General features: G+C 37.8%; 2 protein-coding genes across 5 annotated transcripts in view; one reads left to right on the plus strand and one right to left on the minus strand.

The window, feature by feature from the left end:
- LOC106867869 (large ribosomal subunit protein mL40) lies at positions 1-19,559 on the minus strand. Of its 2 annotated transcripts, none has more exons than XM_089352742.1 (5): positions 19,450-19,559; positions 6,793-6,867; positions 5,104-5,274; positions 1,342-1,540; positions 1-185 (listed from the first exon to the last, which is right to left on the minus strand). In XM_089352742.1, exons 1-5 carry the CDS (start codon positions 19,452-19,454, stop codon positions 72-74), a joined length of 564 nt encoding a protein of 187 aa, XP_089208868.1. In that variant the 5' UTR covers positions 19,455-19,559; the 3' UTR covers positions 1-71. The 2 variants fall into 2 exon arrangements, with proteins under 2 accessions (XP_089208868.1, XP_014768408.2); XM_014912922.3 differs by lacking the exon at positions 19,450-19,559 and adding an exon at positions 9,865-13,662.
- Positions 16,610-19,715, plus strand: part of LOC106867868 (C-1-tetrahydrofolate synthase, cytoplasmic) — a 24,309-nt gene continuing 21,203 nt past the window's right edge. The window contains exon 1 of one of the 3 annotated variants that reach the window (XM_089352741.1): positions 16,610-17,449. Coding sequence is in view for 1 of the 3 variants with exons in the window: in XM_014912920.3 (XP_014768406.2) it covers positions 19,441-19,664 (224 nt within the window). In the remaining 2 variants the exon portion in view is untranslated. Of the gene's footprint in view, positions 17,450-18,609; positions 19,665-19,715 lie in introns of those variants that run through there. The other 2 variants (XM_014912920.3, XM_014912921.3) reach the window with 2 other exon arrangements.

Raw genomic sequence — 19,715 nt, forward strand, 5'->3', positions numbered from 1 at the left:
TTATAAAGTTTCAATAATTTATTACAATATAAAAACTAACTCCATTTGACCAATCACAAAACTGTACTTGGTTAATCCCATTTCCGAGATGTGTCTTTGTAGTCACCATCAGGTGACTCATAATTATCAATTGGAATTGTTCGCATAGGTCCTTGATGTGTATAAGGTATAAGCTGCTCATCAATCTAAAACAAACCAAAAGAAAAAAAAAGAGAGAGCTATTGAATTGATTAAACAATGTGAATTTATGCTCATTAAACATCTATTTGAAAAGATAGATAGCTAAAGTTGTACTACGATAATTGTCAGTCAATAAACCAATGTATTCAGGCGAGAGGACTATAAGTAGAGATATGTGATTTGAAATAATTGCGTTGTGTAGTTGTTTAATACAAGGTTGAATGTTGAAACTTGATGGAGAAAGGTAGCTGGAGACATAGGATCAAGACAGCCATGGCAATATGAAAATACAATAAATGATTTTCTCAAATACACTAAACAGATGAGAAAAAAATTAAAATTGCCTAGAGAAGGTAGAGCATATCAAAATACTTCTAAGAATCATGGTCAGTAGAAGAGCAGGTTCTGAAAACATGGACTGAAATGAAGAACAGCAAAGAAAAATTAGAACAAGATTAGTACAAAAATAAAATGAAACAATGGAAAAGGAAGAAAAGAATGAATTCTTAATTCTCTTATTTTGAATGATTTTAAATAATCTGATTGGATAAGCCTATTAAAACAGCAGCAGTTAAAGAAACAGTCTAGAAGGGGGTCAGCAAGGAATTACTGGGGGTCGAATGAGAGTTGGCGTGCAAGAGACCAGCTCACCCAGATGAACTTGAAATACTTAGTCAGCACCATGAAACATGGGAAAACTTAGTAAATTTTTCACTGCAGCTAGAAATCTGCTTTTGCTAACGTTCAAGGCCTGATATCATAATCAGTGATTGAGGGGATGCGGACTGTCAAATGTTTGCTTAATGACTAAGCCTGCTAAGGGAGATGAGATATTAAATACATATCTCATAAACGTTTTTGCCAGCATCATTACCTGGTACGCATGTAAGATATGGTATGGTAGGGTATTAAGTGGTCATTGCAGATGGAGAAGTAGCTAAAGGGGGTTGATGGTTGAAAAAGTTGGGCGACCCCTTGTCTAGAAGTATCTTTAGGAAAACTACTTAAGAGCTCTACCAAGAGATGTAAACAATAGGCTCACTTCAAATTTCCCATGTCAAACTGACAGCTCCTCACTACTTTTCCTAAAATTTTCTCAACAGTAAAACTCTCACACACATCTACTATTAACAAAGAAGAAAGAAAATACAAAGTTATTACCTGAATAGCTAAGTGATAGAGTTCTTCAGACTCTTTTCGAAGTTCAGCTAAAGCTTCTTTCTGAGCAGTTGCAGCATTATCCATTGCTACCAGGTCTTCATGAAATTTATTTTTCTGGTAAACTGACCAAGCTTTTTTCAGTAGCATTCGATTTTCAGACTCTTCAAATGACAACTTTGGTTTAGCACGGTACCTCAGACTTTAAAAAACAAAAATCATAAAATCACATTCATATAACAACACAAATAAAAAACTCATATCTATTTATCTGTCTGAATATGAAAGAGATACATGAATACTCTTAAGCATTTCTACTTAAAATAAAAAAAAGAATTAGATTATTAAATAATAAAAGTATTTTGCCACATTAAAATCACTACAGCTATCATTCAAAGTGTGTATGAACTAGTAGTATATGATCCTTGAATTTCGTCACCCTAGATATTGCATCATCAACTTGTGAGCATTTATGTGGTGTTAAAGAACAAGTACACACTCCCATATGCCCTGCCCTCATCAATGGAAACTGCATTATTACACACATCAACTAGGACTTGAGGAGACACGGAAACCACTGATTTTGGCAAGACAAATATTTAGCTCTCCTCTTTGCCAGTTTCTAATCCGTTTCAAAAGCAAGGAGGTACTATCCCTTGTAACATACTTTTCCGCGTTCTTTCCTCTTTCAGGATCCAACCAATATTAAGGAATTTCCTCTGCCTAGCAAAATGGCTGCTATTGCTATTCATCATCATCATTTAACATCTGCCTTTCATGCTGGCATGGGTGGGATGATTTGACAAGAGATGGTGAGGCAGAAGCCTGCATCAGACTTCTGTAACTGATTTGGCAGGATTTTTACAGTTTTTCTCTTTTTTAAAAATTCTCTCTTATTTTCAAATACTATTTTCTTTGAGATGGGATTGGTGCTATCATGCTGGATGACTAACACATCTCACTAAAATACAAGTTAATAAATGTTTACAAAACTGAAATATAACAATGTTCAATATTTTTCCACTCCATAGTAAATAGGTGGATATCAAAGTGTCTGGAAACCTTTTACTGACAGCTGCATAATAATAATCCTTCCTACTAGGGGCACAAGGTCTGAAATTTTGGGGGAGGAGACTAGTCGATTACATTGACCCCAGTGTTCAACTGGTATTTATTTTATCAACCCCGAAATGATGAAAGGTAAAGTGAACCTCGACGAAATTTGAACTCGGATCTTAAAGACATGAAATGCCGCTAAGCATTTTGCCCAAAGTGCTAAATGATTCTGCCAGCTTGCCACCTTACACCTTTTATTGACAGTATAATAATAATAATAATAATAATAATAATAGTAATGTTTTCTTTATTAACCACTAAGAGTTTGCATGAAACATTGGGGACAGTACAAGACAATTCAATGTGGGATAACACAAAAGGCATGTAAAAAGTGAAAAATAGTAATATAAAATTATAACAATGAATAATTCCCCAAAAGAGGGAGATTTCATAGGGCTGCTCATGGAGACCCTACAAAACCATAGTTGCCCTGAACACTAAGGCAAGTACCCTCTCCACATTGTCCTCCATATTTAAATGTATTGCAATGAAGACAAGGAGACTGGAGTGGGTGAGCAAGCCCAGACCAGTCTGTGGTATAAAAACTTGGAGATGCTTTGGCACAGTTGAGGTCAGATTTTCAAATGAAGAATTAGCCCCCCCCCCCCCCCCCCAAATGCAACAATCCTCAAAAGTGAGGAGTTATGGCTAATTCCAATAATGTCATAGCAGCTGTTCTAACAGCCTTCACTTCTCTCAATTTGGGAAGTCATATTGCTATTTTGACTCTTAAATCTCAAAATTCACCCTTAAAGGACAAATTTTTGCCAGACCACTTACAGTGGGTGATTTAGTAAACTGTTCCACAAAATTTGGACTACCTACTAATAAAACAAATTTTCAAGAAAACAAGCCACATGGAAGTGTCCTCTTGCTTCAGACACAAATAATAATAATAATAATAATAATAATAATTTTCTCATAAAGTAGAATATAATATATCTGAATCTTCTACAGAACTGTTTCATAAGTTCACTCTTCTCAAAAGAGAACAACAATAATGATAATAACTGTTTCTAAATTAGGTACAAGGAAAACATTTTTGTGAGAAGAAGACTAATTGATTACATCAGTTCCAATACTTTACTGGTACTTTATTTTATCAACTCTGCATAGATGAAAGGCAAAGTTAACTCTGGCAGTATTTAAACTCAGAATGTAAAGAAACATTGTAACACTCTCTTTTCTGATGCTCTAATGAGTCTGCCAATCTACCACCCTAACAATTGTTCTTAATTTAGACACAAGGCCAGTAATTTTGATCAAAATGATCCCCAATATTTAACTGGTACTTTAATTTATAGATCCCAGAGAGATAAAAGACAAGGTTAACCTTAGTGGGATTTGAACTTAGAATATAAAGAGTTGGAAGAAATACTGTAAGCCATTTTTGCCTGATACTCAAGCAGTTCTGCCAATCCACTGCCCTAATAACACTGATGATGCTGATAATTACAATAATAAGTTATTCAACTCAATGAGAATCAGTGGTTAGTTTGTTTTGCTTTTTTCTAGCCTTTCACTGTTTGATTTCTTTATATCAAAGTCTCTTATTTTTCTTCCATTTGGTCAGTTCACATAATTGAAGGGTATCCTATGGCTGTTAACTCTAATCTGCTTACAGATCTTGTAAATGTCTTCTATTATAGCCCCAGACTAACAAAAACCTTGTGGGTAGATTTGGCACAGAGAGACTGAAAGCAGCCCAGCATGTTTGTGTGTACCCTTGTTTTGACATCATGATGGTTTGAGCAAAACATCATAGAAATGATGTTGTTTCCAGTCTTCTGTGAAAAATATGTGGCCATGAGGAAATACAACCTTGCCTAGAAACAGTTAAGGTTTGGTGACAGGAAAGGCATCCAGCCATAGGAAATCTGATTCAATAAATTCCATGGAAAAGTGGAAATGATGATGATGACATTGTACCTCATACATATTTGACAAACATCTCAGAGAGATACTATCAAACCATTGTTCAAATATTAATCAACATAGACAAAAGGGAAGCAAAACAATAAGTCACAAGGTAATTTACTAATTGTCAAGATGATGATGATGATGAAGAAGTAGTGGATAATATTCAGCTCGTTTTATAGATGAAAATAATATAAAGTTAAGAATAAAATTTAACAAAATTACATTTTTTTTAATGGGCACAACATATCATTTGCTAGGCCAGAATGGATATAAAATGAAATTTGTATTACATATACAATGACACAAAATTGTGTTGAATTAAATCAATCTCAGCATATGTCAAGTATTTAATACTTTAATCCAAAATGAATGAAAGAAGTTGATTTTAAACTAAAAAAGAAGAAATACACTCTTTGGTATTTAGACCATATCCAGCCCAAATATTCTACTTATATGTTCAAACTGACCAGGTTTAGCCTCTCCCACCTATTCTACAATGTCATTCTAAAAATAAACAATTACATCATCAAAATTTCAAAGCTATGAGATAATGCATGGGTAATTTAAAACAGTGTGTATAAATAAACATTACATATGACAGAGTAGTATGAATGCTAAAGCATTAAATGCTGTAAAGTACACTGGTTCTTCACTATTTCTGACAACTTTTTAATATCTATAATGAAAATAAACATCAGAAATTCATCATTATCTTTAAAGACAACTTACTTAATTTCTTTCCGAAGTTGAGAACTTATTTGAACTTCCTCAATAGGTTTTAATTTTTGAGAATATTTTTCAAGTTTTTTTATTTGTTTTTCAATCTTTTTTCTTTTACGTTGTTCTCGAGCCATAACCAGCTGGACATCAGTTCTCTTCTTTTTTTTCATTGGCATTCCACTAAAAAGAAAATATTTATAAGGCAAACTCAAATTTTTGCAGCAGTTAATTAGAATAATGAAAATAACTTTCATTTAAATAGACACATTTCTGGGTTAAAAAGCAAAAATTTTAATTTATTTTATAAATAATGTACATGCAATACAAAAAAAAATGTACAAGATGATAAAGAATTACTACACAATAATGTAGTCATCTTTATAAAGTAAAAAAAAAACATGAACTCAAATAAGTATTACGATAGATTAATATAGTGGTTGCTCTCTCTCTCTCTCTCTCTCTCTCTCTCTCCAGAAAAATAATCATCCAGCTTCCACTCCAATCAAATTTGACTTTATGAAGCAGTTTATTAAAGCTCAGAATAAAGATGGACCATGCTTTCACTATATCTGCAGCACATTTCCCAATCTGAGCAGTGAAAAGATAAAAGCTGAAACATTTGATGAGCCTCAAATCAGAAAATTGAAGAAAGATGAGAATTTTATAAATTCAATGAATTGCATTGAAGCAGCAGCATGGAATTCATTTGTAATAGTTGTAAATGACTTTCTGGGCAACAGAAAGCAGCCGAAATAGTCAACAACATGGTGGAGAGCTTTCAAAAGTTGAGAGCATAAAAGAGCATAAAGCTGCACAATCTCCACATCACCTTAATAAATTCCCTGTAAATCTTGGTGACACAAGTGACGAATGGGGAGAATGTTTCCATCAGGACATAGAATCACTAGAACAAAGGTATCAAGGCAGATGGGACTTGCATATGGTAGTGGACTATTGCTATAATTCAGTTTGTAATCTTCCTGAGGCTCAGCACTCAAGAAAATCATCCAAATGCAAATTCATGGGGAATTAGGCATAAACAATGTTAATTTGTCAGTAGAATTTTTTTAATTTTTATGAGATTTTTCAGAAAACATTCTGATTTTGAAGAAAATCAATTTCTGTGTATGTTTGATATACCTTGTTCCTCATAAGTTGTTTTATTGAAAAAACAATGAAATTCTATGGATCCAGTATCTTAAAATCTTGATGTAATAGTAATAAATGGATGTCACATTCAGATTGTGTGTGTCAAAATACCCCTAGTTCAAGTTCAAATTTGTTTGACAATAGAGAAAAAAATTATTTTTGTTGGCCTGTGTAATTAATCTGAATAATTCTCCATTTTCCAATACATCAAGTAAAATTGATAGGATATCAATAGAAACCCATTAAAAAATTTAAACTTACGAAAAAGGAAAACAAAGACAAAAGTGTAATATTTCAATTAAATATTTGTGAAAAAATTTACTAATTTATTGTTGAGAATGATGTAATCTCTCCTGACTTAGCATAATTCAAACCATATTAACTGGCATTCTTCCCTGCAAAACTGATGTTACTTGACAAAGCCTAACTGCAATAAAAAGACCAAGTTTTATGGAATTAGATGTTATTTCTAGGAATGTAACAGATAAACTCAAAGACCTAATCTTCAGCAACATGACAGTGTAAACAATAAAATGCAATCAAACTTACTAAAGTATATCAGTTGTCTGGAAATACAAAGGAGTTCCTTGGGTGTGAAATAGTCTTGTGCATGGTGAAATCAATCTGTAATATGAGAAAAGAAAAAAATACCAACTAAATCAAATATGAAAGAAAAAGTTGTGTACGTGTGTTTATTTGTGTGTATGTGTATCATCATCATCATCATCATTTAACATCAGTGTTCTATGCTGGCATGGGTTGGACAGTGTGATAGAATCCAACATGTTCAAGAAGTGCATCATGCTCCAATGTTTGTTTTGGTATGGTTTCTATGACTGGATGCCCTTCCTATTGCCAACCACTTTACAGCATGGACTGGGTGAATATTTTGTGCCTGAGATTGCCATGCAGCTCACAGAACTACAAACCCTAGGGATTCATTCTAAGGGATGAGAAGACTGAACTACGAGAGACGGGGGAAGTGAGAGTGTAGTTATTTGTAGAAGATCTGCATGGCTATCACATCTAGTAGGAGAAAGGGAGAGAAAGAGAAAAATAATAGGAGCTGCAAGAGATAGATAATGGTAATGAGGTGCCTAAGTGACTCCACAAGTCACAAGGTAAGTTGAAGAATCAGTTTGCAAGATTGTATGAGAAGGAGAATGAAGGGAGGCAGACTGCCAAAATGGGTAGGACTGAAGGGTAGAAGAGCAAGGAGCCATGAGTTGAGGATGATAGAAGGATACAGAAGGGAGTGGAAGGGAACAAGCAGCAGGAGTAGTAAAGATGATACAGCTGTCAAGGAGGAAGGACAAGAAAGGGATTTGCACTTATATACTCACAAACAGACAGACAGACACACACACACACACATATATATATACATGAATACACATGCACATATATGTGTACATGTTTCAACATGTATGTGTCTGTGTATATATTGCCATGATTGATCGCTAACTCTACAAGTTTATTTATTCTCTCTCTGTTTACTTCCTCATGTTCCTTTCTGTTGGAGAGTGTAAGCTCGTAACGTAAAAGACTTTCTTACTTTCCAGAGCCTCAAACTAATACACCTGTCTTCATCTTTTGTTTTTCTGTAAATTTCGACTATATAAATATATATATCTATAGCCTTTGGTCCTCAGCTTCTTGGTGTAATTAAGGTGGTATTGTGATATATGGCATGTCGAGGACAATCATTAAATGTAGGGAGCACACGCTTTCAAGGTCTAACCACAATTGGTTTCTTTTTAAAGAGAGAGAGAGAGAGAGAGAGAGAGAGAGAGATAGGAAGGGAGAATGCGCAAAAGAGAAAAATTTAACCAACTCAAAATAGATGAAAGACATAGTTAACATAAGTAGGATTTTAACAGACCACAGAGCACCAGAGTAATTACTGCAAAACAATCTATCTAACATTGTAACTACTTTGCAAATTGGCTAGCTCTTTCGTACTTACTTACATACATACATGTGAGTGTGTAAAGATTTGTAAATGCATTTGTGCCTATATGTGTCTATAAACATGTACATACTAGCAGAAGTGTGAGCATGCATCAGTGTGCTTGACTACATTGTGTATTGTTGCGGTACACTTTAATACCAGTGTAAATACACCCCTGTGTGCATGTCCAAGTATATGTGTGCACCTATTATTGATGTCTGGAAGGAGAAGATTTTGACTGATTACGTTTTGTGGACTTCTTAACAGAACATTTAGTATTAAGATCTCTATTTCAAATACAATACTAAGAATTTAACAGGAAGAGAGTTTATGAAGTTTCCATAGAATTTATTTTAATGCTTAAAACAGACCAAGAGATTAATTTGTCAAATGAACTGGAGAAAACTAACAAATCCGAGGATATTAGCCAATTATTATTATCAGTCAAGAAACGTCGAAAATCATGCATGCAAGCAGATAGAATGTGTGTATGTATTATGAAAATTTTCTTGTGATAGAGTATATAGCATGTCGACATGTTCTTAAACAACAGATAGGTATAAGAAAACACGAATCCCATACAAATTCGTGTCAGTGAGGTTAATATCTCTCAGCTGCAAAGATAGGAAAGCTGCTTGCTATGATTTCAAATACGATTGTCTAAGTTTATTGGATGACAATAATGATTGAGAAATCCTACAGCAATTCTCTTTAAATTCTAATATTCTCGAATTAAGCTAGTTGTCTTTCTCCGGTCTTTTTAACAAACTGAACTTCATCTTATTCTGTTTTTTTTTTTTTTAAGATTAAACTAAATTGCAAAGCGAAGAACCAACAGAATCGTGAGCACGTCGGACAAAATACTTAGCAGCATTTCTTCTGGCCCTTTACGTTCTGAGTTCAAATTCCGCCAAGCTTGACTTTGCCTTTCATTCTTTCGGGCTCGATAAAGTACGAGCCGAGCAAATAGAGTCGATGTAATCAACTAACATCTACTCTGATGTTGCTGGCTTTGTATCAAAATTTAAACTAAGATTAAAGTAAATTACGTGGAAAAGTCATAAACACTCTTCCTAAAATCATTAATACTATGGTTGAAATTGATTGAGATCTCAATATATTTATATATTCAATTAATTCACTAAAAGTTATTATGCCATTAAGGTACTTTACATCAAGTACTTGCTGCTAAGTTACAAATAGATACATTATTATAGGAGTCGGAATTACAAATTTCTTAAACAGATACGATCTCTCAGATTTATAGAGAAGCAACTGAATTATTTGCTGTCTATGTCATTTTCAATGACATTAGGAAAAAGAATGAATCCTTCCATCTAATTTGCAGACCTGGCTTTAGCGACATCATACATTCACAGCGTTCATTCAAGGTCGTATATTTATCAAATAACAAGCACTGTAATTGCAATCTTTGCGTTAAAAATATCATTATTAATAATTTAAAGGGCATATTTTTTGACAAATAAAGGGGCATGAGTTGGCAATTAAAGAAATTATTACCGTAATCTATTCTATTATAGAAACATGTTTATTGTCACCATGAATTTTACAAAAGCAAAAGAATAATACAATTAAAGATTCGACTGATAAACGAAAAGTATCAATAAAAGTCTTTAAAGAGAGTATTATATATATACTATGATCTTTACCTTGGATTTATTAAACTTTTAGTAAATCCCGATATAATGGACGTCATAGCTGTCCGAACATTGAAGGGTAAATAACTATAATGTTTATTAGAGTTATTTGCCCTTAGGTAGTACTCCCAGCCCTCTCTCTCTCTCTCTCTCCGTTTGATGACATAAAAATACCTCATGTGTATTTGACACATTTCGATTTCAGCAGTGCATATTCAGGGAAAAAAAAAAAAAAAAGATTTAGTGCATTATGGTTGCCCCAACTTCGCAGATAGGACAGGGAGTGATTTTTTGAGACATTTTGGGTGGGAGGGATGTGCGCCTTATCTATAGTATAAATCGCAATTATATTTCATTTCTGTATGTGTAGATAAATATAGACAGCCTTATTCTTTATTTCATTTGTTGATTTACTGTAAATTTTCCATTTTCATCATTAAGATGCCAGTGATGTTCTCTCTATGTAGTAAACTGACTTTAATTACCCACTCCCCGAAAATTTCAGGCCTTGTGCCTATAGTAGAAAGGATAATTATTATTATTATTATTGGTCCCTAAAACGGGCTATTAGAGTAGAAACTGTAGAATTTAGCAGAGAACTAGCGAAGACTAGAGAACTAGAATGACTTGAGTAGAGAGAGATCTAGTTAGGAAATTAGAAAAGACACTCAGTAGAGGCATGGCGACCGACGTGCTGGCAGCGAGATTGGTTCTGAACTAATTCTTCAACACCAAGCATGAAGGTTGCATTGTTAGAGCTAGGGCGCATGCTCTAAAGCAGGAGGGAACGAAAGCCGTTTGATGGGCCCAAGTGGCCGAGGCGCAACGTGGTAATAAAACTACAATTCGGTCTTTGAGAGGTCGGGATGGGCGCATGTTACACGAGTCGAAGCAGATTTGTGTGGAATTTCAGTGGTACTTTGCTGAACTCTACGGGACGCGCGGTGGCCTGGAGGCGGAGGTGAACTTCACTTCCTACCTTGATGGTATGCCGCGGCTTTTGGCCAGGGACGTAGAGTCCTGCGAAATGCCGATAACAGCTGAAGATACACGTGACGCGTTGGCTAGTTGCACGAGGGCGAGGTCTCCGGGATTGGATGATCTGCCCTTCGAGCTTTATATACATATGCCAGACTTGTTTAGTCAGCTTTTGGGAAACGTCTGCTGCAACTGGCAGCAGAATGGGAGAATACCTGGATCTGTGAGCCGAGGTGTGGTGACGCTACTGAGAAAACATCCGAACAAGGGGGACATTGTTGATAACTTTAGGACAGTAACTCTACTAAATACATATTACAAAATTTTAACCAAGGTGTTAGTAAAGAGGTTGGCGCTAGTCGTTGACAGACTGGAGGGTGATGCGCAGACTTGCGCTATTCCCAGCAAAACTATACACGACAACTTCCAACACACGCGATACATCATAGAGAGGGTTGGTAAAAAACTTGGCATTAGTGGGGCCCTGATCCATTTAGATCAATCGAAAGCTTTTGATAGAGTCGACCATCTGTACTTGGAGGCTGTCCTCAAGGCGGCTGGTTTCGGTCCCGTTTTCAGAGGCTGGATTGCTGCGATGTACAGCGACATCTGTTCGGTGGTCAAAGTAAATGGCCACCTCTCGGAATCATTTAGTATCGCACGTTCGGTCCGTCAAGGATGCTCACTCTCACCCCTTCTCTACGTACTGGTACTCGAGCCGTTACTGCGGAAGCTGGAGGTTTCGAGGGGCATCCCGCGTGAACTGGGATACAGAAGGTTCGTGTCGGTGTATATGGACCACGTCACCGTGATAGTGTCGGACATCTCGGAAATCGAGATGATCGACACTATCCTAAGGGAATACGAAGCGGTGATAGGAGCAATTGTCAACCAGGAGAAGTCAGTGGGCCTGCAGCTGGGTACCTGGAGAGGCAGACCCATGCCAACCGAAAGCGTTGTGGGGCGCTGGACGGAAGGGTCTGTTAAGTTGCTCGGGGTCAGGTTCGGTCCGTATTTCCAAGTGAACAAGAACTGGGGCGAGGTGACAGACAGGGTAGCCAGTCTCACCCATAAATAGGCCGAAAGGAAGCTGTCCCTGAAAGGTCGGGCGGAGGTGGCGAATGCGTACATCGAATCCGTCATATACTACCGCCTTACTGTCGTTCCCTGCCCTGTTTCGTGGATGAACGGGCTGGTGCGTTTGCTCTTCCGCTTCCTGTGGAGGGGACAGGTACCACTTGTCAGATGGTCCATTTGTTGTTAGCACCCGTTGCGTGGAGGACTGGGCATGCCGTGGCTGAGGATGCGCAGACATTCGCTGAGACTGCGATATCTCCAGCGATACCTTAACGATAAGCAGGTGTGATCGCCGTCTGTTGAACATGCTTTTCTGCAGCTCGTTTCCTTGACGGAACTACAGTCCTGGATCAGGTGTTGACCGAGTGAGGGCACTTAGCACCTAGAGTTTCCAAGCGCTCACAGCTCTCGGTCAGTCAGGCAATGCGGTTGGTGGAAGTTCCACCTTGTAGTTCTATAGGGGATCAGTGGAGGTCAAGAACGACGACGTACTCGGAGAGGTCCTGGGCGTCGAAGAGGATCAACTGGCTGGTCTCTTCCGGAGGACTTTCGGGCCGGGAGCTATTAACTTCCAAAAATTCCTGGCTTGGCAGTGCAACCGGTACGAGATAAGCTCTACAGACACGGATATGCATTCAGTCGGGTTTGTCCGAGATGCACGCGGAGCGATGAAACCGCTCTGCATGCTCTCGTACAGTGTCCGCGCATTACTGACGTGTAGAACGGATCCGGTTATCGTTCGAGTCCATTGCGAAGATCGCCCCGCTTCCTTTCTTTGGCCGGGAAGGGAGAGCAATTTTTCTGTCTGGTGGCTATGGCAAAAGAGGGTGTGTGGTGGACGCGATTGAAACCAGACCTCATTGACTTTTTCAGGTTCCATCTGAAAAGGAAATTGAGGCTGGAGAGGGAGGTACTATCACCCGGTAAGTTCGTTGAAAGGTAGGTGAATGTGACAAGAATGGCCCGCGTGAATGGGCTTACTCTAAGTGTGTGCCTGTATGCCGGATGGAAGAAAGAAGAGAGGGTGCCTTCCTGAGAAGCCTTTGGTGTTAAGGGGTCCAAAGTGCGTGAAATGTCTTTTGTCACCTTACGGTGGAACTCCCCACCCCCATTGGGGAAGCATATTGTTGATTTAATCTCTTTGTTAATCGTTATTTGTTGGCTGTTTACACGTTTAACCTCACTGTCCCTCGTCTGTGTATCGTCCTCTATGGTTTGTGCTCGGCCCTGGTGGCCAATAAAGAAAGAATTATTTGTCTATCGATACGTGTTGCACATCGCTCCGTAATTTTTGCTGTTATTCATAGTGTTACACATTATTATACACTGTATATTTGTTATTATTACTTAGTTAAACAAAGCAGGCCCTTGGGGAACTTGTTAGTTCTTCTCCATCTGTAATACCGTCAACAACAAAAATATCTCCATCACTACCATCACATTTTAAACATTTTGAACTATACAGCAATAGACACCAACAATGAAAAACTAATGGATCACATATATAACCATACAGACGTCACACACACCGGGAACCAACACATCAACACATATTTAAGTCATACACACATCACAACACATATAACATCATCAAAACAAAATAAATATCCTGAAGGAGTAGGGGCTTTCTAGAGAGACATAAATAGACGATTATATAAAGATCTGCTCGTGGAAAATTTCACACATACCAATGAGGACGGAACATCCATCCCCTCCTCGCCAACTAAATCACAGTAAGTACTCTCTTCCGCCTCTATACTTTGATCTTACTTGACCCTGCTCAGAGTAGGGAGTATAAATGCACATGGCCAGGGTCACCTTGGAAACAAGACCATCTACTCAACGACCTCAGGTCACTAAGTGTCGATGTAGTGGCTATCAGTGAAACCAGACTCTCCGATTGACAAGCTTTCATACTCATCTTCGGTGGATACGAGATATATTTATCTCCATGTCAACCGGGAATGGGAGGTAGAACGGTGGTGTTAATCTGGAGAGACCTGAATTTCAAGCTAAGGACTATCTTCTTGGACCCAGAAGGTAAGTTGGTGGTCCTGGATGTGAGCAGTAGCGACGGGCATGCCTTCAGACTAGTAGCTGTTTATGCTCCGACAGAAAGACAGCCGGACTTTTTCAGACGTCTGGAGGTTTTCCTAAGAACGTCCTGTCCTTTAGTGCTTGTGGGGCTAGCGAAGAGAAGAGGTGGGTGCAAAAGCCTCGCAAACCTGCTAAGACATTTTCAGCTGTCTGACAAGTACCTGTTGCCTTTCCCGAATGTGCTAATGTGGACCTGGTCTAACCGCATCGGGTCATCCAGGTCCTATCTAGATAGAATATTCTGTAGACCAATAGATAAGGATAGTATAAGATGTCCACTTTTTTAAATTGTCGGCTATACTGATCACAAATTTGTAATCTGTACGGCCGACTTAGATAGACTACGTAGGCAGGGATCCGTAACTGGACGCGTCACTCCCGGCGTGCCAAGCTTAAGAAACCGGATTAGCGAATTAATTAAGCGGGCGTTAATGGGGTTAATCCTCAACAACAAATGGTGGTACGCCATGAAAAGAGAAATTAGAATAGAATCGATTAGGTTTAGCAAAGCACTAGCAATAGAGAAAAATAGAATAGGAGGAAACCTAGTTAGGAACTTAGAAGAGGCGCTTAGGAGAGGCATTGCAACTGACATACTGGCGGTGAGATTGGTCCGGGACTAATCTCGCCGGCAGTGTCCATGTAATGGGACGAAACTCTAGCTGGTCCCGAAGCAGACGGAAGCCATGCTTGCATTTATGGCAATCTTACACCATAGCGTCGGTCATTATTTCATAAAAATAACTGTAATTTCTTTCTTTGAATAATTAAAGTTCCGTTTTCTTGTTGGCGGCGGTAAAAAAAAATTCATAACTATTCAAATAAATTTTGAAGTATGTCCGTCAAAATGAAGAAAATCCAACTTATGTGAGGACGAACTATTCCAGACCTCCATCCTGTTTTTGCTTCCCACCTTTATTCTGATGACACACGCCTCTGAAACTTTCCTATTTTCGACTCTTCAAGAGTTTCTCCAGAATATTTCAAATAAATGAGAAAGATTTCTTAAACAGATTTTGTTTTTCAGAGAAATTTTGAAATATATCCGAATCAAATAATTACAGTAATAATTAAACTTTCTGATAATTGTTTTTAGAGTATTTTCCATAGTTGTTTCTAGTTTGAGTACAAGGCCATCAATTTTGAAAAAAATGGGTTTAGATATGTTTATTTTATCGACCCGAAGGAGGAAAGATGAAGTTGACATCGGTGAGTTGAACTCACATCAATGCCATAAGGTATTTTCCCCAACGCTCCAACGATTCTGCGAATTCCTCGGCCTTAATATTCAATAATGAGAACAATATATGGGTTTTCGTTTCTTATAATCTGATTAGTTTGAACATGCTTATTGCAAATATGCCCATTTTCAGTTCCGCTGGTCAAATGATTCTCTTTAATTTCACTTTGTCACAGTATTTCTTTGCTTTTTTTTTTTTTTTTTTTCAAAAGAGTTTGCTGTTTTTTCTGCACTCATATTTTTTGTAACTTCAAAAAAAAAAGCAAAAAAAATAAACTTTAATTTCACATGAATTACTTTGTCATATTACTGCGGGAAATTTCTTTGCAGAAAGGTGAGTAGATTGATTACATATTTCGTTATCGCAGTTTTAGCTGTTATTTCTAGCATGTGGATAGCCTGCTTGAAGGCCAAGGCCATAGAATTGGGAGGTGGGGGTGAAAAATTGAAACTACAAACAATTTTTTTCAGAATCTTGGGAATGACCATCATAGGATAAAAAAAAATGGCACTGTCATGCTATTAGCTGTCAGAAGTGAAAGTGCTCACTGCTAGTGAAGTATCTGTCTGTCTGCCTGCATGCCTGTTGCTGGCCTGTCGATTCTTTGGCTACTGACAGCTTATACCATGACTGGCCGGAGCGAGCTATATGTCTGTCTGTCTCTCTCTCTCTATCTATCTATCTATTACTCGAAAGTTCGCGCGTCCGCGCTAGCTAGTCGTGAGTGGTCAATCCTATTATTTTTAAACTTCAAACTTCATTTGTTTTCTATTTTGATAAATTCTCTCTGTTGAAAATTATATTTTTATATTTTAAATAATTTGCAATTTCAGGAAATATGTTTTTATATTAAATTTGTGTTTTCTACTCACAACTAGCTAGCTCGGACGCGCGAACTTTCGAGTAATAGATAGATAGATAGAGACAGACAGACAGACAGACATATAGCTCGCTCCGGCCAGTCATGGTATTAGCTGTCAGTAGCCAAAGAATCGACAGGCCAGCAACAGGCATGCAGGCAGACAGACAGATACTTCACTAGCAGTGAGCCCTTTCACTACTGACAGCTAATAGCATGACAGTGCCAAAAAAATTGCGCAAACAAACCTGGGGGTGGGGAGCGGACGGAAAATTCACAAGATCCGATGTTTCCATCATAACTTTCAGGAAAATGGAAACATATGGAATCACACGTTTTCGGCTATGGTGAATCCGATTCTGAAAAAAAAAAAAAAATTCCAAAAATCACAAATTCAAAATTTCAATTCTCCACCTTCATTTTTTCCGGAAATTTTTTTTTTTTTTGCGAAATACGTAGAAAAATAAGATATCCTGGTACTACTAAAGCAGCGCGGACCCGAACGCGCAGTCGCGCTAGCTAGTTGTGAGTGGTCGATCCTAACCCTAAACACGTATTCATTTGCACACGCGGGTTAGGGATAGGTTTAGGGTTAGGGACAGGGTTAGGGTTAGGGATAGGATCGACCACTCAAGACTAGCTAGCGCGGACGCGCGACTGCGCGTTCGGGTCCGCGCTGATTTAGCAGTACCGATATCCTTACGAGATCTTTTCTACGTGACACATTCAACCAATATCCGAAGTTTCAAAGTGTTTAGTTGAAAAAAATTAATTAAAAAATCTGTGCTTAAGATGATTCTGATCCTATTCGATTTCTACAGTTGTTAACACCCAGCAGGCTGGGTATTTTTGGGGTTTTTTTACTGTCGTTAACGGGTGAAGATCTTTATATTGACCAAACATTTTTCAAAACAACTACGATTATCTAAAAGGATATTTTTAAATATTTATTTTTACATTATCATAAACTCCACGATTTTCTTTTATTTGTTTCAGTTATTTAACTGTAGCCATACTGGAGCACCGCCTTTAGTGGAGCAAATCGACCCAGGACTTATTCTTTGTAAGCCTAGAACTTATTCTATCGGTGACTTTTGCCGAACCGCTACGTTACGGAAACGTAAACTCACCAGCATCGGTTGTCAAGCGACACTGAGGGGACGAACAGATGCACAAACATACATATATATGTATATAAATATATACATATATACACATACAACGGGCTTCTTTCAGTTTTCGCCTACCAAATCCACTCACAAGGCTTTGGTCGGCCCGAGGCTATAGTAGAAGACACTTGCCCAAGGTACCACGAAGTGGGACCGAACCCGGAACCATGTGGTTGGTAAGCAAGCTACTTTATTTCATAAATATCTGCCATAAAGGCATTACAAAGAGGGGACGAACAAGGACAGACAAACATAAAAGGGGTGAAGTAGCTGTATCGATTAAATATTTACAATTTTAAATATACAATACTAATTTGATTATATTTACAATGTTCGATTAAAGCATTGCTCATTACAGATGCAATTTGTGATGGCTTTCCTGAAGGATAGGCATACGACCACCAGGTTTTTGCCTTCCACTTACCTGGTGCCAAACACTCCCAACTTCCATCTTCTCATGAATCTGTCTCGTGACAGGTACCTCTTCTCCAGCCTGATCTTACTACTGAGGTGGTAACAAAAAAGTTAACTAACCCTTGGCCAGATACAAAGGTATCCGTCACTATGCCTCTTACACGCGTCTTCCATACTGTTTCTTTCAGTATGGCTACTACGCAGGAAAAGCAAGCCTTCCTTTCCCTGTAAAGGGAAAGTGGCGGCACAATCTCGATGATAGATTCAGCTGATAGCTGTACTCTTCCCATCGATGACAACAGTTCTCCTGAACAGGTTGGTCAACTGATTTTCATCGTAGCCCAGGGTCTCCCCCAAGGCATCTTCGGACCTAAATCCTACTAACCCGCTATAAAAATCCGCGGTGGAACTCCTATTGCTGGCATTTGCCTGCCCGAGAGAGTAGCTGAAGTGCCTGTCGGTACTCCAATTGCCAGTCCCCACACAGCCGCTCCTGTGCCTATTCTAAAAAAAAAAATTCGCAAAGGCGGGAAAAATGAAAATGTTATGGAAAACGAGGAAGACACAAATATATTAAAAATTAGAGTTTCTCTTTCCTTTTGCAAAATCACTATTTCCTAGAAATCGAAAGGTTTGGATGAAGTTGATAATTGGCGGAGGTAAAGGACATGGACCACACCCTATTTGGGGGGGGGGGGTCCCCTACAGAAACCCACTTTTTCGACTGCGGAGATTCCGAATCTGCAAAAAAGAAAAATCGGTATTTCAACGGGGGTGTGATCCATGTCCTTTACCTCCGCCTTGGTAATTTTCGTCGCTATAGTATAAGATTACCTATACACATTTTTCATACAACTCTATACATACATATTTGGTCAACATCTACGAGAATATTTAATAAATGTTACTATTCACTCACTCATCACTTCGCTTGTATCTTTCTCAGTATGTGTATGTATGCATTGTGTTCAAATATTAGTATGGCTATTTGTACAAACTTTTAAGACTTATGTGAGGAGGGGAAGGGTTTAAAAAAATTAAAAGAATTTTTTTTCCATAATCGTATGAATCCCCGCGTGTAGAACACAAATTCACAAAAATATTCAGAACGTTCCAAAAAAAATAAAGTTATGAGTAATAATGGGGTGCTTTAAACGAGAATTCCGCCAAAACGGGTACCTAAAAAGACTGTTAATGTCCGATGTTTAAAATAATATTTCGCATGCTTTTACGTATCCATACTGATTTTCGCGTATCCAACAAAGAAATTGGACAGTGAATTTTCCATTTTGAAAATTTTTTTTATTTCAGACAGTATATTCAGGGATATTCCAAAATTCATCAAGAAAATTTGATGAAAATGATTTGGCCTATTGTTTTCGGATCGAGTACACTACTTTAAAAAATGTCAAACCCAAGCTGAAATAAAAACACTAGTACATACATTTTCTATAAAACCCTAAAATTGTAAAATGTCTCATAAAAAATGACTGTATATCAATTGCAGTGTCGTTAACCAAATCTTGAAATGTCTGAGTTGACGTTGACGAAAAAGTAAGCTATGTGACCTTGTGAAATGCTGATAGTGATATCTTTCGTTACACCGGTCCTGTAGTCAAATTTCTTCTCTGAAATAGTGAGGGGTGACAGAAATAATGCTGAGCTTGGTATCTATCTTGTTGAAAGATAGCAATTCTTAAAACAAGTTTATATACAATCGAAAATATTTGTTATCGGCCAACACGTGCGAACAATGACCTACCGCATGCTTTTCCGACCAGTTTGTCACCTGATTGCCGCCAGAAACGTAACTAGAGCTTGTTTTGCGATTCGTCCTTCCCCCACTTTTTATCTCTCACACGTGTCTCCTGCCTCCTGTTTTAGACCGATTACAGTAACAAGACATAATTCGAGTTATTTTGTAGAACGTCACCAAACTGCCATGGCAACTTTACTGAGCGGTAAAGATGTTTCAGCGTAAGTTAAAATATTATTACAACTATTTATAATTTGCTTCATGTGACGTGT

The sequence above is a fragment of the Octopus bimaculoides genome, chromosome 5 (genome assembly GCF_046866305.1).
Source record: "Octopus bimaculoides isolate indiv1 chromosome 5, ASM4686630v1, whole genome shotgun sequence".
Taxonomy (NCBI): Eukaryota; Metazoa; Mollusca; class Cephalopoda; order Octopoda; family Octopodidae; genus Octopus; species Octopus bimaculoides.